Source organism: Poecilia latipinna, unplaced genomic scaffold (assembly GCF_001443285.1).
Source record: "Poecilia latipinna isolate Pla-1442-1.1 unplaced genomic scaffold, P_latipinna-1.0 Scaffold405, whole genome shotgun sequence".
Classification (NCBI taxonomy): Eukaryota; Metazoa; Chordata; class Actinopteri; order Cyprinodontiformes; family Poeciliidae; genus Poecilia; species Poecilia latipinna.
Genome location: NW_015113021.1, coordinates 346,725 through 362,532, shown reverse-complemented (window position 1 = coordinate 362,532; position 15,808 = coordinate 346,725). Strand labels below are relative to the sequence as shown.

The window sequence follows — 15,808 nt, the reverse complement described above, 5'->3', positions numbered from 1 at the left end:
GACGCTCTCCCAGCTGAGCTATTTCGGCGATGGCTCCTGTGCAAAAACCGCACAGCGATCGCTCCTGGAGCTCGAAAACCGGCCACGTATAAGTTGACACTGTTGATGATGGAGTGATGAAAGGTTGATTTCTGATGACAAGACAAGTATCTCAAAAGCGAGAATGCGTTGTATTGAATAAAAGCAGGTATTATTGATAAGGAACGACCTCAGCAAAGGTCCAGACTGTCCACAATACCTTGTACTAATCCTTTGACGTTTCTAAGATTTGCCGAAACCCGGGATTGAACCAGGGACCTTCAGATCTTCAGTCTGACGCTCTCCCAGCTGAGCTATTTCGGCGATGGCTCCTGTGCAAAAACCGCACAGCGATCGCTCCTGGAGCTCGAAAACCGGCCACGTATAAGTTGACACTGTTGATGATGGAGTGATGAAAGGTTGATTTCTGATGACAGGACAAGTCTCTCAAAAGCGAGAATGCGTTGTATTGAATAAAAGCAGGTATTATTGATAAGGAACGACCTCAGCAAAGGTCCAGACTGTCCACAATACCTTGTACTAATCTTTTGATACATGGTTTGGGAAAAGGAAATTAATACATTATGCATAGGAAATTCCAAAGTTAATGAATGACCAATTAAATATATGTCAGATAATTATTGTACCCGCAATAACATCTTGGATACTCTGTTCCTAAAGTAGATTTTTTATTATTAGAAGTGAAGAATAACGATAATTATCTCATTATGAATAAATATATTGTAGAAGAATACTTAAATCAGTATTATAGCTGTTTACATATATTGATGCATCACAAAATATAACTAATAGGTTAGGAACAGCGATTGTTGCACCACAGCTTAAAGTTGAAATTGGGAAAAGGATTAGTAATGGAATTTCGGTTTATAGTTATTTATGTAATTATTTCTGAACTTAGCATTTGACATACTGCAATGACCACTCTCCTGGTCAGTAGATGGCGGTTGATGCAACTTTAGTTGGTTGCCTTCCGCCGTTAAAACAGAAAAGAAGAAGAGGAGGAGGAGGATGAGGAGCATGAAGAGGAGGAGAAGGAGGAGGAGGAGGGAGAAGAATTAGGAGGTGTGAGGCGGATTTGAAAAATTTATAAAACGAGGGATACAATATCAGGTTTTAGTCAAAGGGAAAGAACTAGAATTCGTCGTAATTGAGGTATGGCTGATAAAATGTCAAAGAACGCAATACATAATCCCATTAGTTTTGCAGTTAGGACAGGTAAATCTGAAGGGAAAAGTAAAATCAAAGAATAGCTGATGAAAATATGGCAGAGAAGGTGGGATGAAAGTTTAACAGGAAGATGGTTTTATAAAATTCAGAAGTTTGTAGGAAGGAAAAGAAAGGGAAGAAGAAACAGGAAGGAGGAAAGTATAATAACGAGGTTAAGGTTCGGTCATACAGGGCTTAATTATTCTCTTTTTAAAATACAGAAGCATAAAACTGAAAAGTGTGATTATTGTGAGAAGTTTGAAACAATAGAGCATGTTATTTTATGAAGAATAGAGAAGATGCATGTTGAGAGAGTGTGAAGGTATTAAAGAAAGGTTTAATTTATCAGATTTTTTGAGGAGGAATTTGGGGAGTAGACATATTCAAATAATTATTTGGTTTCTTAAAAAACAGAAACCATGTGGTGAATGTGTAAAGAATAACAAAGAGTGGTATATAAAGATATATGCAAGTAAGATTATATAAGAAGGTGTGTATGTGTGAGTGTATGTTTAGTCAGAAATTAATGTAGGGATTAGGTATGAAGTAAAAGTATATAGATCATCACGAACCACACTCCATACCAGTAAGTGGCGGTAATGCTACTGAAAGTTTGTTGCCAACCGCCAATAAAAAAAACCAAGAAGAAGAAGAAGATGAAGAAGAAGAAGGAGGAGGTTAGTTTCACTTGTTTTCTGTATTGTTTCAACTTTTGTCGAGACACAGTAAGTAGCTTCATCCACTTTATCCGTTTTTGGAACTTTCTGCTGGATCTGACAACTTTAATCGGCTTATATGTTATTTAAGATAAAATTATGAAACGTTCATTGTTGTCCTGGCATTTTTATACGAAAAAAAGACATTGCACAACGAAAGAATTATCCGGCGCACCAAAATGCATATATCCCCAAAATACAGTTAGATTCAAATGTATTATTATTATTATTATTATTATTTATTTATTTCATTTTATTTTAATATTGTGCACAACACCAGTGATGTTGCATTTACCCTAGTGATAGATCGTTTACGTAAATACATTACCCGTGGTCTGACTATATGTCCCTATTATGCAACATAACAACATGTCCCTGTTGTTAAGCTTTGCAACTTTGCGTAACGCTAAAGCAATTTTGCATAAGACAGATGAACACGGATGAAAGGAAGAGTGTTTTAGGATCGATCTTTCCAAAATGTGAAAGCAGACCTATAAAAACAGACATGATGCCTTTGTAATTTTGGTTTGGTTGTTTTAGCAACCTTGCACTTGCTTAAATCTGAATAGATTAATGCAGAGTAAATGTGAGACTGTAACTGCAGATAATCAATAGCGTAGTATTTTATCTGTTCATTATCAATAATTACAGTAAGGTTTATTTGTTTATCTTGTCTACCTCTCTTCTCAATAGTTAATTCGCTATCAGGTCGGTAGTCAAAAGACTTTTCATGCACTTTACTGGGTCCTTGGTAAATTCCTAAAAGGCAGACCTAACATGAATTTACAACTCAACTCTTTTAGGGAGAAAATAAGAGTGACTTTAGAATTGGGTTTGAACTCTTAAATTCAGTAGCGGAAAGACTGAAACTACCATAACTGCAGCTGCTAGATCAGAAACAACAAATCTATTTAGCTCATGGGGATGATTTTCTTTTGTGGTGAAAGTAAATGGGACATAAAAAGACTTGGTTGATGTTCTAAGGCCTTCAAATCAAACAAGAAATACTATAGCTGTCTGGCTGCTAAAGCTTTCTCTAATGTGGCTCATATTTCCACTTTAGGAAGTTTAAGCAGTCACAGAGTGACAGCTGCTTAAAGGTAAAGCCTGAGGAACAGGTTTTAAAAGAGCAGAAACCTTGCATGTGCCCATCCTGAAAGTAAATCCTTTTATGGTTACAGATCTGTCTGGAATTTGAAACGACAGAGTGTTTTCAGTCACAAACATCAGGCCAGTTTTTCTCAGTTTAGCTCTAACCATAACCTATCACAGAAAATCTTTAATCAGGTTCATTATGGCTGATAACTAATTTTAACTCTGGAATATTTTTTTTTCTTCATTCTCATTCTTGTTTATTCCTTTTGGATTGTTGGGAAAACTAATTGTATAAAAACCCATCTTGTTTATTTGTTTCTTTATCATGGCCAAGAAGGGTTGAAGACTTTTCTGCCTGGCATCATGATTGGCTCAAAATCCACTAAGTTTATCTGATATGTTGAACTAGGTGATTTCACCATTACTGGTGAACAGTAATGACGAAACCACTACTGGTGTCATTGACTAGGTAAAAGAGAAACATTGCAGTGTAACATAAATGCCATGACTTTTACTCACCAGCCAGAAAAATGGTGATACAATGCCACATTAAGTTGCGCTTGTGACTTGTTTCTAGTGGAAAAAAAAGGGAAGTAAATAGTTTTCTTCGATTACAGAAGAAGCAAAGACAGTCCTGCATTTCCCAACATGTTCCCTAAATCAAATTGTAAACTAAAGGAAGGAGAAAAAGATGGTTTGAGATTAGGGCTGTAATGATTCCTCGAATGATTTGAGTACCTCGATTACTTAAATATTCTTTTACAACAACCCTATTTGAGATTTAAAAGACTTTAAAAATGGTTCCACTCTTCTTGTGTCAGATTTTTTAAAATCTGAATCTCAACAAACAGTTTTTGGAATGCAAGAAATAATCTATAATCTGGGACGCTTTCACTTTTGGTGTGTTTTTTGTTTGTTTGTTGGAAACTGTGGTTCAGTGGATAGAGTTCACTTGCAACTGGAAGGTTGTTGGATTTATTCCTCCGTCATCAGCCACCTATTGATGTGCCCCTGGTTTAGTCTATTTAAAACAAACTAACTAATTTTCCTTTTAATTGTGGGGTGTGGGAACATAAACAAAATAACTAACTAAAGCTGCATGCCTTTTTCATAAAGGAAAAGGCATTGTGCAAGATCACCTCTGAAAATCCAATTGGTATACTTCTCAGATAAGTTTTCCTGAAAACTCAGAAAAATGCAACTAAAAGGATCACATTTTTCATTATTTCAATTAGCTTGGAACACAGCATCTTCTTGCTATTTTATTCTTGGTACTCCTGACCCAAACACATCCAACCAGCACATTTTCACATAATTTGTAGTGCAAGGTTTTGGTTTGCTTAGAATTTCAGTTTTAGAAGAAACCCAACCTCCAGAAAAGGTTACAATTTCACAAACTCTACAAGTTATTCAGACCAAAGTTAACAAACTTTAGAGGTGGAAACTCTTCTAATACTTGATACACTTGGCCTTATTTTTGATCTGAAGCAACAACAGATTCTGGCTTTTTCCAGGAGAATTTTACTAAATTTTGTAAGAACCTTAAAAACTAAAATAAAACATATCCCTCCAACAAAATTATTTTCAGAGTAATTGAATGATGTCCATCCTTGCATGACGGGGCGGAAATTTGAAAAGCTAAAGCCTCACACGCCATTTCGTGCGAAGTGAAGTCCCCAATAACAGAAAAAGCTGATTCAGACCTCATATGTGAAACTACATCATTTGACCAGTTCTGGAGTAGGAGGAGAGGAAGTAGTCACAAACAGATTCAGTTTCCGACTTAAGGTTACTGCATGGAATAAGAATATATAAAATATTAGGTAATGAATTGTGGATGACATCATAGTGGCTTTGTATAGTCAAACGTTGGAAACCACCAGCCAACCCCCATGTAGAAGCAATAAGAGGCTAGGTCTACTATTTTTCAGATGAGAAAGAAAAGGGTGCAGGTTTAGACACCCATCCTTCCATATCAGTGAGGTGGTGCAAGGTGGTTTATCCTTTAAAACAATGAGGAATTGTCTTTAAAACATTAAATGCAGTTTTAAAGTGATGGTTATTCCACTTTCACATATATGTTTTCTTCTATCCCTGAATCACATTTTTCTCTGTGCCACACTCTAATTTTGTAGTAGGTCATGTGACTTCACATCATGAGATTATGTGACTTCTTCCTTTGGGTGTTTAAGGTCAAAGATATTTCCTATTTTCACCCATTACAAATCAGGTGTTTGTATACTTGGATGAACAGTGAAGTGTTCTGTAATTTATATAGCTCAGTGTTAATAGATTAAATATTCATAGACTTGTTTAGAAATGTTCATGTAACGTGTCTCCTTCTTAGCCAAGGCTTCTGGAATGCTGATTGGTAATTGGAGATAATCGACTTAAGGTTGCAAGGACTTGTATAAATGAACAGTTAGAGTGATCTAGTTTTGAACAAACACCTTTTAATTAAAGACCAGTTGCATCTTTCTGTCAGATCAGATGTTGCCTCTATAGACTGCTGCTTCATCATTCAGACAATCATCATCATTATTCACTCGATACTATGTGTGTTGTGTTACAGGTCAGAGAGTGCTGAACCTGGACAGTGCTTCAATGAATCGTCTTGATTCCAAATAAGATGATAGCGTGAGACTTTTTTAGGTTTTTTTTTTAATCAAAAACATTGAAATATTTGAGTTTGGACATTGCTTTGTGATATTTTCAGTTTGTCATACAAGTTTGATTGTCATATCTTTTTTGTGATTTGTTGTAGAAGTGGACTGCAGTTTTGTTCTACCTGTATGCCAAGCAACAATGATGTGACAAAGGAGCTTCCCAATGACCTTAAAGGACAGACCTCATCTGCTGAACTGATGTAAGCTGTCAATAACGACCATGATACTGCTGAAATGTTCTGATATTTTGGAAAGATACATAAACTAGGGCTTGGCAAAATGATCTAAAACTTTGCAACATTCGTTTGGAAACTAGATGGATACTAGATATCAAGAGAGTCCTCCCTGTATTATACGTTTTCACTCAGGCTGACTGAAATGGTAGGATTGAAATTGTAGTCATTGCCAGTCTTAGCAGAGCAATCATGCAGACATACTTTTGCTTTTGACATTCTCAGGGATGGAAAAATAAACTTCGTTAATTTAACCAGACTTGTTTCATTGAACTTTCTGTAATAAATAAGCCAGCTTCTGGTTTTTCTTTTTTATTACAGTCTAGTTGTGTCTGACTGACTGTTCACATATTTTAAATTAAGACAGAATAATAATTTGCTAGAGGTGTGACTATGGGAAGATCTACAGAATGAATTACTTTTTGTGCTAAAGTTGTGTAATTTTACTTTGATTCAGGAGACTGCTGGACAGAGGAGACTTTCCTAGCCCTATCTGTGTGTCCTGTAGGAGTGATGCATCAAAGGACCTTCACTTTGACTTTAAAGCAGAGTCCTTATCTGCTGAAGAGATGTAAGATGAACTTCAAGAAAGTTTGTTTAAAAATAGACTGAATTGATATTATTCAAGTGAAAATGTTTGTATCTGAGATGTATATCAAAGAGATATGGCATTTGAAGAGATTGGATGGATGGATGAACGGAACCAGACTTCTCATCTGGCCGTTTTGAAAACCAACAGCAATCTGCAGACTGATAACTAATAACACTATCTTTTCCCCCTGCCATGCTTAGATTAGACATTTTTAGCATATATATAATTTTTTTATTTATTTTTTGCTTGACTTTATTTCAGAATCCAGCTACGGAGCCCAAACTCACCCAGTCCTAGCTGTGCATCATGCAGGAGTGATACATCAAAGGATGTTGTCATCTTCTTTAAAATACATCCATCATCTTCTAAACAAAAGTAAGCTGTTATTGAAACGACACAGATTTGTTGAGGCATAAATTAAATGATGATGGGAAATCACCATTTAATTTCCCATCATCATTGGTCTTTCAGTGTATAAATATTTAAGGATGGTATTTAAAAGCTCATTAGTTGCTTAGCATTTTTACTTGTTTTATGCACCATTATCTCATGTGATGCATTTTGGATGCAGTAATACCCGAGTACAATCAAGCTTGTGATATAATGTTGTGACCCAAACATTTATTTTCAATACCAGTTATTATGAGTAAATAGATCAATTTGAAACAACCCAACATCTCAAAAAATGTTTTCTGTGCTACATCATGATAATTTTTTAAACAAAAGTAAAGTAACACATGCTAATTGGTATTTATTAGAGATGCGCTAATAGTTAGCATGTGGTGTTTGCTGACCAGCGGTTTTGACCTTCCGACTCTGATTCCTACCAATTGCATTTTATCTAAGGATATAACACAGGACATTAAAGAATATGCAACAGGTTCTTTGAGAGAAATGGTGTATTTTTTATTTCAGCGTGAAATGAAGACATTTCAGGATTGTCCCCTTTTATAGATCAAAGCATGAGTCCCAAATCTGTATATAAGTGTACGTAAATTTAAAATAAGGGATGCATTTATACAGTAAAAATAGTCTTTGATGCATTTAATGAATAGAAACAAATTTTTTTTGGTGTTTGACCAAAACACCAATCACACTTATCGATGTGTTAATCAATCAGTGTGATCTCTAACTAATTAATACATCTCTACTATTCACAATAACCACAACTTAAGTTTTGATATTATTAATTCCTTCAAGTTTGATTTTTAATTTTAAACTTGCTCTTTCTTGTTCTCCATAGACATGAACAGAAAAGCTCACAGGAGTGTTTCTGCCTACAATATACCGAAGATTTTGTAAATCTGTGGGAGGATGGAAAAGTGTTGGTAGAGGTGGCATCATTACCGGAGGTCATAAAGCAAGACCTTGACCAAGTTCATCTGAAGCAGCTAATTGATCATATTCTCAAAAGTAAGAAAATCTTCCCTGAGATAGAAATCTTTTTACTTTTTTACATGTAAATTAAGTGTGCGAAATGTACTTATTATAATTCCCTAATGAATTTTTTTGTTTATTCAGGTGCAGTTTGTCAACGTAAACTTAAATCTGCTCTGACAAATAAGTTTCAGTGTGTGTCTGAAGGGATTGATAAGACAGGAAAACCAACCCCTCTGAATAAGATCTACACAGACCTCTACATCACAGAGAGTGGAACCAGAGAGGTGAATGAAGAACATGAGTTTAAACACATCGAAACAGTTTCCAGAAAGCAAAGCGGAGAAGAAGTGACAATCGGACTGGAACAGCTCTTCAGAGGTTCACCTGGACAAAATAACCCAGTCAGAACAGTGATAACGAGGGGAGTGGCTGGCATTGGAAAAACTGTCCTAACACAGAAGTTCACGTTGGACTGGGCTGAAAACAAAGCCAACCAGGACATCCAGTTCATATTCCCCTTCACATTCAGGGAGCTGAATGCTCTGAAAGGCAAAGAGTTCAGCTTGGTGGAACTCGTTCATAATTTCTTTACTGAAACCAAGGAAATTTGCGGGTTTATTGAGTTCCAGGTCATATTCATCTTTGATGGTCTGGATGAGTGTCGACTTCCTCTGGACTTCCAAAACAATGAGATCCTGACTGACGTTACCAAGCCTGCGTCAGTGGATGCCCTTCTGACGAACCTCATCAGAGGGAAATTGCTTCCCACTGCTCGTCTGTGGATAACCACTCGACCTGCAGCAGCCGGTTGGATCCCTCATGACTATGTTGACATGGTGACAGAAGTCAGGGGGTTTGATGACCCACAGAAGGAGGAGTACTTCAGAAAACGATTCCAGGATGAGGAATTGGCCAGCAAGATTATCTCCCACATCAAGACATCAAAAACCCTCCACAACATGTGCCACATCCCAGTCTTCTGCTGGATCGCTGCTACAGTTGTGGAGGACGTCTTTCAGACAAGTCAGACCAAAGAGCTGCCAAAGACAATGACTGAGATGTACATCCATTACCTGCTGGTCCAAACCAAAGTTAAGATGGTGAAATACGATGGGGACAATGAGACAGATGAACACTGGAGTTCAAAGAGGAAGCAGATGATGAAGTCTCTGGGAAAACTAGCTTTTGAGCAGTTGCAGAAAGGAAACTTAATCTTTTATGAATCAGATTTGAGAGAATGTGGTATCAGTGTCCAAGGTGCTTCAGAGTACTCTGGAATGTTCACACAGATTTTTAAAGTAGAGAGAGTGCTGTCTGATGACAAACTGTTCAGCTTTGTACATTTGAGTATTCAGGAGTTTCTTGCTGCTCTTTATGTCCATTTGAGCTTCACAGAGTCTGGTGTCAATCATCTGAAAGAAACAACCCCATCAACATTGCCCACATTGTTGAAGAAACCAACGATCCTCAGTTTTTACCACAGTGCTGTGAACAGGACCTTACAGAGTCCAAATGGGCACCTAGATTTGTTCCTTCGCTTTCTGTTGGGACTCTCACTGGAGACGAATCAGAAACTCCTGCATGGCCTCTTGAGACAAACGGAAAGAAGCTCTCAGATCAATCAGGAAACTGCCCAATACATTAAAGAGAAGATCAATGAAAATCTGTCTACAGAGAAAAGCATCAATCTGTTCCACTGTCTGAATGAACTGAAAGATGATTCTCTTATGCAAGAGATCCAGCAGTTCTTATCTGCAGGAGCACTACGCACTGATAAGTTGTCTCCTGCCCAGTGGTCGGCCCTGGTCTTCTTCTTATTATCTTCAGAAGAAAGTCTTGATGTATTCGACTTTACCAGGTTTTCTGTCTTTGAAAACGTTCTTCTCAGGCTGCTGCCTTTGATCAAAGTCTCAAAGACAGTTGTGTAAGTGCACATTTTATTTCAATATCATTTGCTTTGTTGGTAAAAGCTTAGCAAAAGATTAACCCTGTTAAATTTTTTTTTACATGTTTTTTTTTTTTTCAGACTGACTTTCTGTGCCCTTTCACAAAGTGGTCTTGAAGCTTTGTCCTCAGTTCTCAGCAACAAGTCTTCTTTGAGGGAGCTGGATCTTAGTAACAACAACATGCAAGATTCAGGAATGAAGCAGATTGTTGAGGGATTGAGGAACCCAAACTGCGCACTCGGTACTCTTAGGTGAGATATTCAGAACCAAACTTAATACTCAAGGTGCTAACGGTACTCTTTCACCTGTTTAATATACTGAGTATTACAATTATTACCCGTTTTGTTTAATTTTAAAGTATTAGATTATTTTTGTTGGAATTAGTTCAAATGACTTTGTTTGGTGCCTGTAGAGATTATTTTGTCTACAAATGAAATAATTTGTATTGCAAAAAATAATGTATGCATATATTATGAAAATATATTGTGGATATTAAAATAGTATTCTGAAATTTATCTTTGAATTATATAGCAACACCAATAGTTTTGGAGCAGGTTTTGGGTTCGTGTTTTTTATGACGTCTGTGGTGTAAACTGTTGCATTCAAGATTTTATTTGGTTAGCAGAAGTTCAACCTTTTTTAATTTGGTTCTTTTCTTTCTGATTGGATAAATATTTTCAATAGCAGAAGGTTCTGTGTCTGAAGTTGTACTTATTTCAGGGTCGACAATCTTTCATGGTTTCTGACCTTTACTTTAATGGACAGATTTCCCCAAACTCCATTCATTTTTGGACATTATCGGTTTTGGACAAAACCATTTTGTCCAAAACCGATCTTGCATCAAAAAATATTTTTGAAATGATCCTTTTGTGGAAAAGATGAACAAATCACCGGTTTTTCCTTAAGCAGGAAGACAAACAATTTGGTAAATGTGGTTTACAAAAGTGTTTGATTCTCAGTCAATGTTGCTTGAACTAATTTTATCTACTATTCTTCAATCTTCCAGAAGGTTACATGCACAGGACAAACACATTTCTGATAATTTTATCTGATCAGAAAAGGTCTTGTTTTTAATTTTTCTTCAGAATGAGGGGTTGTTCCATCTCAGAGAGAAGTATTGACATCTTACATCCACATCTGAGCAGCTTCTCTCGACTGAGAGAGCTTGACATGAGCAACAACAACTTGCAAGGTTCAGCAGTGGATAAGTTGTCTGAGGGACTGAGACGCTCATTTTGTCAACTGGAAATTCTCAGGTCAGAATGGAGTAAAGCAATATTTGAAATTTAGCCATTACATCTTTTGGATGTGCTTAACATAATATTTTGTCTGTTCTTTTCCTTTTCTTTTTCCCCATAGACTGAATCATTGTTGCCTCTCAGAAACTAGTTGTGAAGCTTTGTCTGCAGTTCTCAGCTCTGAGTCTGCTTGCCTTAAAGAGCTGGAACTAAGTAACAACAACCTGCGGGATTCAGGAGTGAAGCTGCTATCGACTGGACTGGAGAGTTCGTACTGTCGGCTAGAAACTCTAAGGTAATCCCTGACTAATGAGCTCATTGGATGATTGTTGAGCTCAGTCCAGTAAAATTCTGACTCAAAGCAAAAGTGCTAGTTAAAAAAGGGACAATATTCTTAGTGAAACCCGTCAGGTATTTTATCAGAAAAATAAACCTTAAATAATACTACACTAGTAAATTACATGAGGACCGAGAAAACAAGTTCTGGTGAGAACCCAATGAAATTTTTGCCACTTCTGATGCGTTTATTTTGGGCATTCTGAAGCCTTTTTGCTTTGTGTTATTTTAGTGTATTAGTTTAATTTTAAAATGTTACTGTGCTTTGTGAAAGTGGTCAAGCCACCTAATTTCTTTTTCTTAAAATTGACACAGAAAAACATACTTCTTTTAAAAACATACTTGTCTTTTATTGGATAGTTGCCCATAATCATGACGTACAAAGAAAAAGATTTGCTAAAAAATAATAATTATTTTTAGCAAATAGATTTTTGTTATTTGCTCATTTTTTAGCTAATAATTTTCTAGAAGTGTGATGTACAATATACATTTACTCTACATCCTGAAGTACAAGTAACCTACCTTCAGAAAGCATGTAGGTACTAAAATAGATCGGACTTGGCAAGATATCTAATATAATCCTTATTTTTATTCTGAAAATAAAGTTTTGTCATTTCCCAACATCTATAAAAGAAAAACGTAGTGCCATCAATTTTGTTGACCAAAGTCTTCAGTTTGTGAGAATGACATAATTTCTAAAGTCCTGCATTGTGCTCACACTGCATTGTTCTGTGTGTGTAGACTGTCTGGCTGTCTGGTCACAGGAGAAGGATTTGCTTCTCTGGCATCAGCTTTGAATTCCACCTCTTTCCAGCTGACAGAACTCGATCTGACCTACAACCATCATTCAGATGACGCTGGAGTAAAGCTTCTATCTGCTAATTTGAAGGATCCACAGTCCAAGCTTCAAGTTCTCAGGTGTGGTATAAAGGCCTGATTCAGTCTCAGACAATTTCACTTTGTTGAGACGAAGAAAATATGTTACTGTCATTGTGTGACGTAAAGAAGCATCAACATTTTTCTTCCCTACTAAATTTCTTCAGAACACATCCAGCTGGAGTCGAGTGGTTAACACCAGGACTGAGGAAATGTAAGTACGGTTTTGTTTTTGAACTTATCACTAGTTTACATCTAAAAAGCAAGCTCCAGGCTATTTTACTTATTGGTAATTTTCAGGTATGAGATCAGAAACTGGGACCTAAATTAACAAATGGGAACAAAAGCCAGATTCTACTTACAGCAAACTCCAAAAAAAACCCAACATTTTGATGTTTAGGCTGTGGGTTCACACTGATCCGGTGTTTTGGGAGACCAGAAACAATAATTTTTGAAGCTAGGTTCCAGAGTGGAAGAATTTCAAAATGCCTGTTTCATGTTTCAGTGTTGTGATGGCTGGAGAGCCCCAAGTTTGGCATGTTTATTCTTCTCTACATAAGGTGATCGGGTTACCTCATATAGCTCCAGTTGCACCTGAAAGGGGGTTGTGACAGGTATAAAGGCAGCTCAAATACAGTGCTTCAGGACTGTCACGGTTCTGTCTCTCTCTTTGAGGCTGGCTAACGTTTTTGGATAGCTCTTTTTTATTTCTGGGTCATTCAATCTTATCACCAATTTAGGCTGAATGTTTTTTTTTTTTCTATGATTGACTTAATCCTCTTTTCTTTTCACAGTGAACAGTTTTTTGACATAAGTACATTTGAGCAAGATAAGCTTTGTCAGTGGAGTCTCTAATTTTGTTCCTAAATGAAACATGTAGTCATAAATTAGCTCCATCTCTCTCTGTGACTGGTGTGTGCCTCACTCACACACACAGTGTTACAGCGCCACCAATTGGCCTGGCGTGCCTACTACCATGCCGTCGGTGGCGCAGCATCCTCTAGTTTGGACGGACATTTTCTCTTGTTTATAAAAATTCACCATGTTCGTCTCTGTGTGGACGACGTCATAGATTATGCTTAGTTTATTACGGAGGAATGAAAAAAATGAAACATGACAAAACAAAGGGGAAAACTTCACCCTCAACATGCTGCATTGTAATAAACAGTCCATCTGTTGGGGTGCATATTTATACATATCTTTCTTAGAATGTGTTTTTTTTTTTTTTTGCTACATTGCCTAAAAGCTGTAACAATAGTTTTATAACATAGTTAGAAGGATAGATGCGTTTATTGAAATGTCCAGGTGGGATAAAGTGGAGAGGGGATACAGGTTAATGTGTTGCATTATAACTATTATTACTGTGAATCGCAGGATTTACTCACAAGGCATTATTTTCTGTTTTGCTCTTCAGATTGGTGTAAACTCACAGTCGATACAAACTCGGTGAACCGAAATGTGAAACTGTCAGACAACAACACAAAGGCATCATACGTGGAGGAGGCTCAGCCATATCCCGATCATCCGGACAGGTTTGAGAAGAACCATCAGGTGATGTGTTCAAATGCTCTGACAGGTCGCTGTTACTGGGAGGTCGAGCTGATGGGAGGGGTTCACACTTCAGTGAGTTACAAAGGAATTATCAGGAGAGGAGAGGAAAATGATGGCTGGTTTGGTGGAAATGACCAATCCTGGACTTTGTTCTATGATGGCAGCTCTTACTCTGTCTGGCACAATAAAAAAGGAATATCCATCCCTTACACCACAGTGGTCACCCACACTTCATCTCACAGAGTAGCAGTGTATTTGGACTGGCCGGCAGGAACGCTGTCCTTCTACAGAGTCTCCTCGGACACATTGATCCACATCCACACTTTCCACACCACATTCACTGAAGCTCTTTATCCAGGATTTGGATTGTGGTCTTGGGTCAATGTTCCAAAAGGTTCATCAGTGCATCTGATCTCTTTATTGGACTGATCAGGTCTTTCAGCACAAGAGGTACCAAGCTAGCACGTATCAGCTTAACCAGCTTCTTTGCTGTATTGACGTTACAATTTACTTGCAATGTGATGCAACTCTTATTTTGTTACATCGTAAACTGTTTTGTCAAAGTTATTTATTCACATATTTATTCATTTATGTATTTCTTTTATTAAAAGCTTTTTAACTGCATGTAATAGTAAAACTCAATGAGCCAGTAAATAATGGTTAAGAAGCTTAATCAGAAATATTCTGACATTGTTATAAATGGTTTTTGTATTTTATGTTTAAATTGTCTTTTAATCTTGAGAGTAATAAAGGTAATTTATTAGGATAAAATAATATCCATAGGTGGTTTTGAATTGTACTGAAAAAATTTGAATGTGACTCAAAGGAATTAATTCTGCCTAAATATTTCCAACCAGCTCTTTTAGTATTTGATTGAATCTGTTTCTATCAAAGAGATGAATCAAAGGAGAAAGGACTCATTATTTATGCGGAGACACATTGTTACTGAGGTCAGGGAAAATAATTGTACTAGTTTTATTATAACTGAGCTGTACTGTAGTGTGTTTATGTATGTTCAGATGGACTGTCATTTAAGTATTGCTGAATTTAAGGACTGTATTTTGTTGCGTTGTATTATACATTCAGTATGTTGCACTTTCGTGCTCGGGAGAAGGGGTATCCCAGCTTATTTTCTGATGTAGCAGAAGGTCAATGCAATTTTTAAACTGGGCACATTTAACATGAATAACAGTAACCTGTTACAGTACCAGGAGAAACGTTACATGAGGGGCTTTGCATGTGTGGAGAAATACCAAAGCAAAAACAAAACGGGTTTAAATACTCAAGCTGCAAATATTTTTATTTTACTGCCATCAAACATCTTTACTAAAATTGGCAATATCACTTTAAATGATTACCGTAAATTTAATTTTTCCCCAAAAAAATTATCTTTTTTTTTTTTCACGAGATGACATGATTGTACAGCAGTATCTTTTCTCCTGGTAATAAACTCCTGTTCATTTTCCAGTTTTATTTACTTTTATATATTGTCAGTAGTTTTGCACACCATTTTTCTTCTTGTTTTATTCACTCAGGTCATTTTACTTGCACATTGTTTTAAGTTTGTTCATGCCTCTCTGGAACTTGTCTTTAACTTTTTATTTAGTTCTGTTCTCTTAGAGTTACTGTATGTGTATTTCAGTTGTTTCTGGAAGTTATTAAAAGTTTATTTTTTACCTATCTACATTGTTATGGATCATTTTTGACTCTGGTTTTTCTTTGCAAGATAAACCGACATTTGTAGTTTAAACCGGTATACTTACACAACCTTCTCAAAATGAATTGTAGGAATTTAACTCCATTCCTTTTCACCAAACCTACGGTAATTTCCTTAGGAGTCAGGTCAGAGCTTTGTGATTGCAATATTGCAACGTTTATTTTAATTTATTTAAGCCACTTTGGACCTAATTTGGTGAAGTGCATAAAGTCGTTGT

General features: G+C 36.6%; 1 protein-coding gene and 1 non-coding gene across 3 annotated transcripts; one reads left to right on the top strand and one right to left on the bottom strand.

The window, feature by feature from the left end:
- Window positions 1-269: 269 nt before the first annotated feature.
- trnaf-gaa (transfer RNA phenylalanine (anticodon GAA)) lies at window positions 270-342 on the bottom strand. The gene has a single exon. It is a non-coding gene; the product is annotated as a tRNA-Phe (tRNA).
- A 1,561-nt stretch (window positions 343-1,903) lies between these two features.
- LOC106950518 (NACHT, LRR and PYD domains-containing protein 12-like) lies at window positions 1,904-15,555 on the top strand. Of its 2 annotated transcripts, none has more exons than XM_015037433.1 (13): window positions 1,904-1,922; window positions 5,629-5,693; window positions 5,821-5,922; window positions 6,413-6,526; window positions 6,809-6,922; window positions 7,791-7,960; window positions 8,069-9,851; window positions 9,954-10,124; window positions 10,959-11,129; window positions 11,233-11,406; window positions 12,189-12,365; window positions 12,491-12,537; window positions 13,738-15,555. In XM_015037433.1, the coding sequence occupies exons 2-13, from the start codon at window positions 5,686-5,688 to the stop codon at window positions 14,301-14,303; spliced, it is 3,597 nt and encodes a 1,198-aa protein (XP_014892919.1). In that variant the 5' UTR covers window positions 1,904-1,922; window positions 5,629-5,685; the 3' UTR covers window positions 14,304-15,555. The 2 variants fall into 2 exon arrangements, with proteins under 2 accessions (XP_014892919.1, XP_014892918.1); XM_015037432.1 differs by having other exon boundaries at window positions 1,917-1,970.
- Window positions 15,556-15,808: the final 253 nt, after the last annotated feature.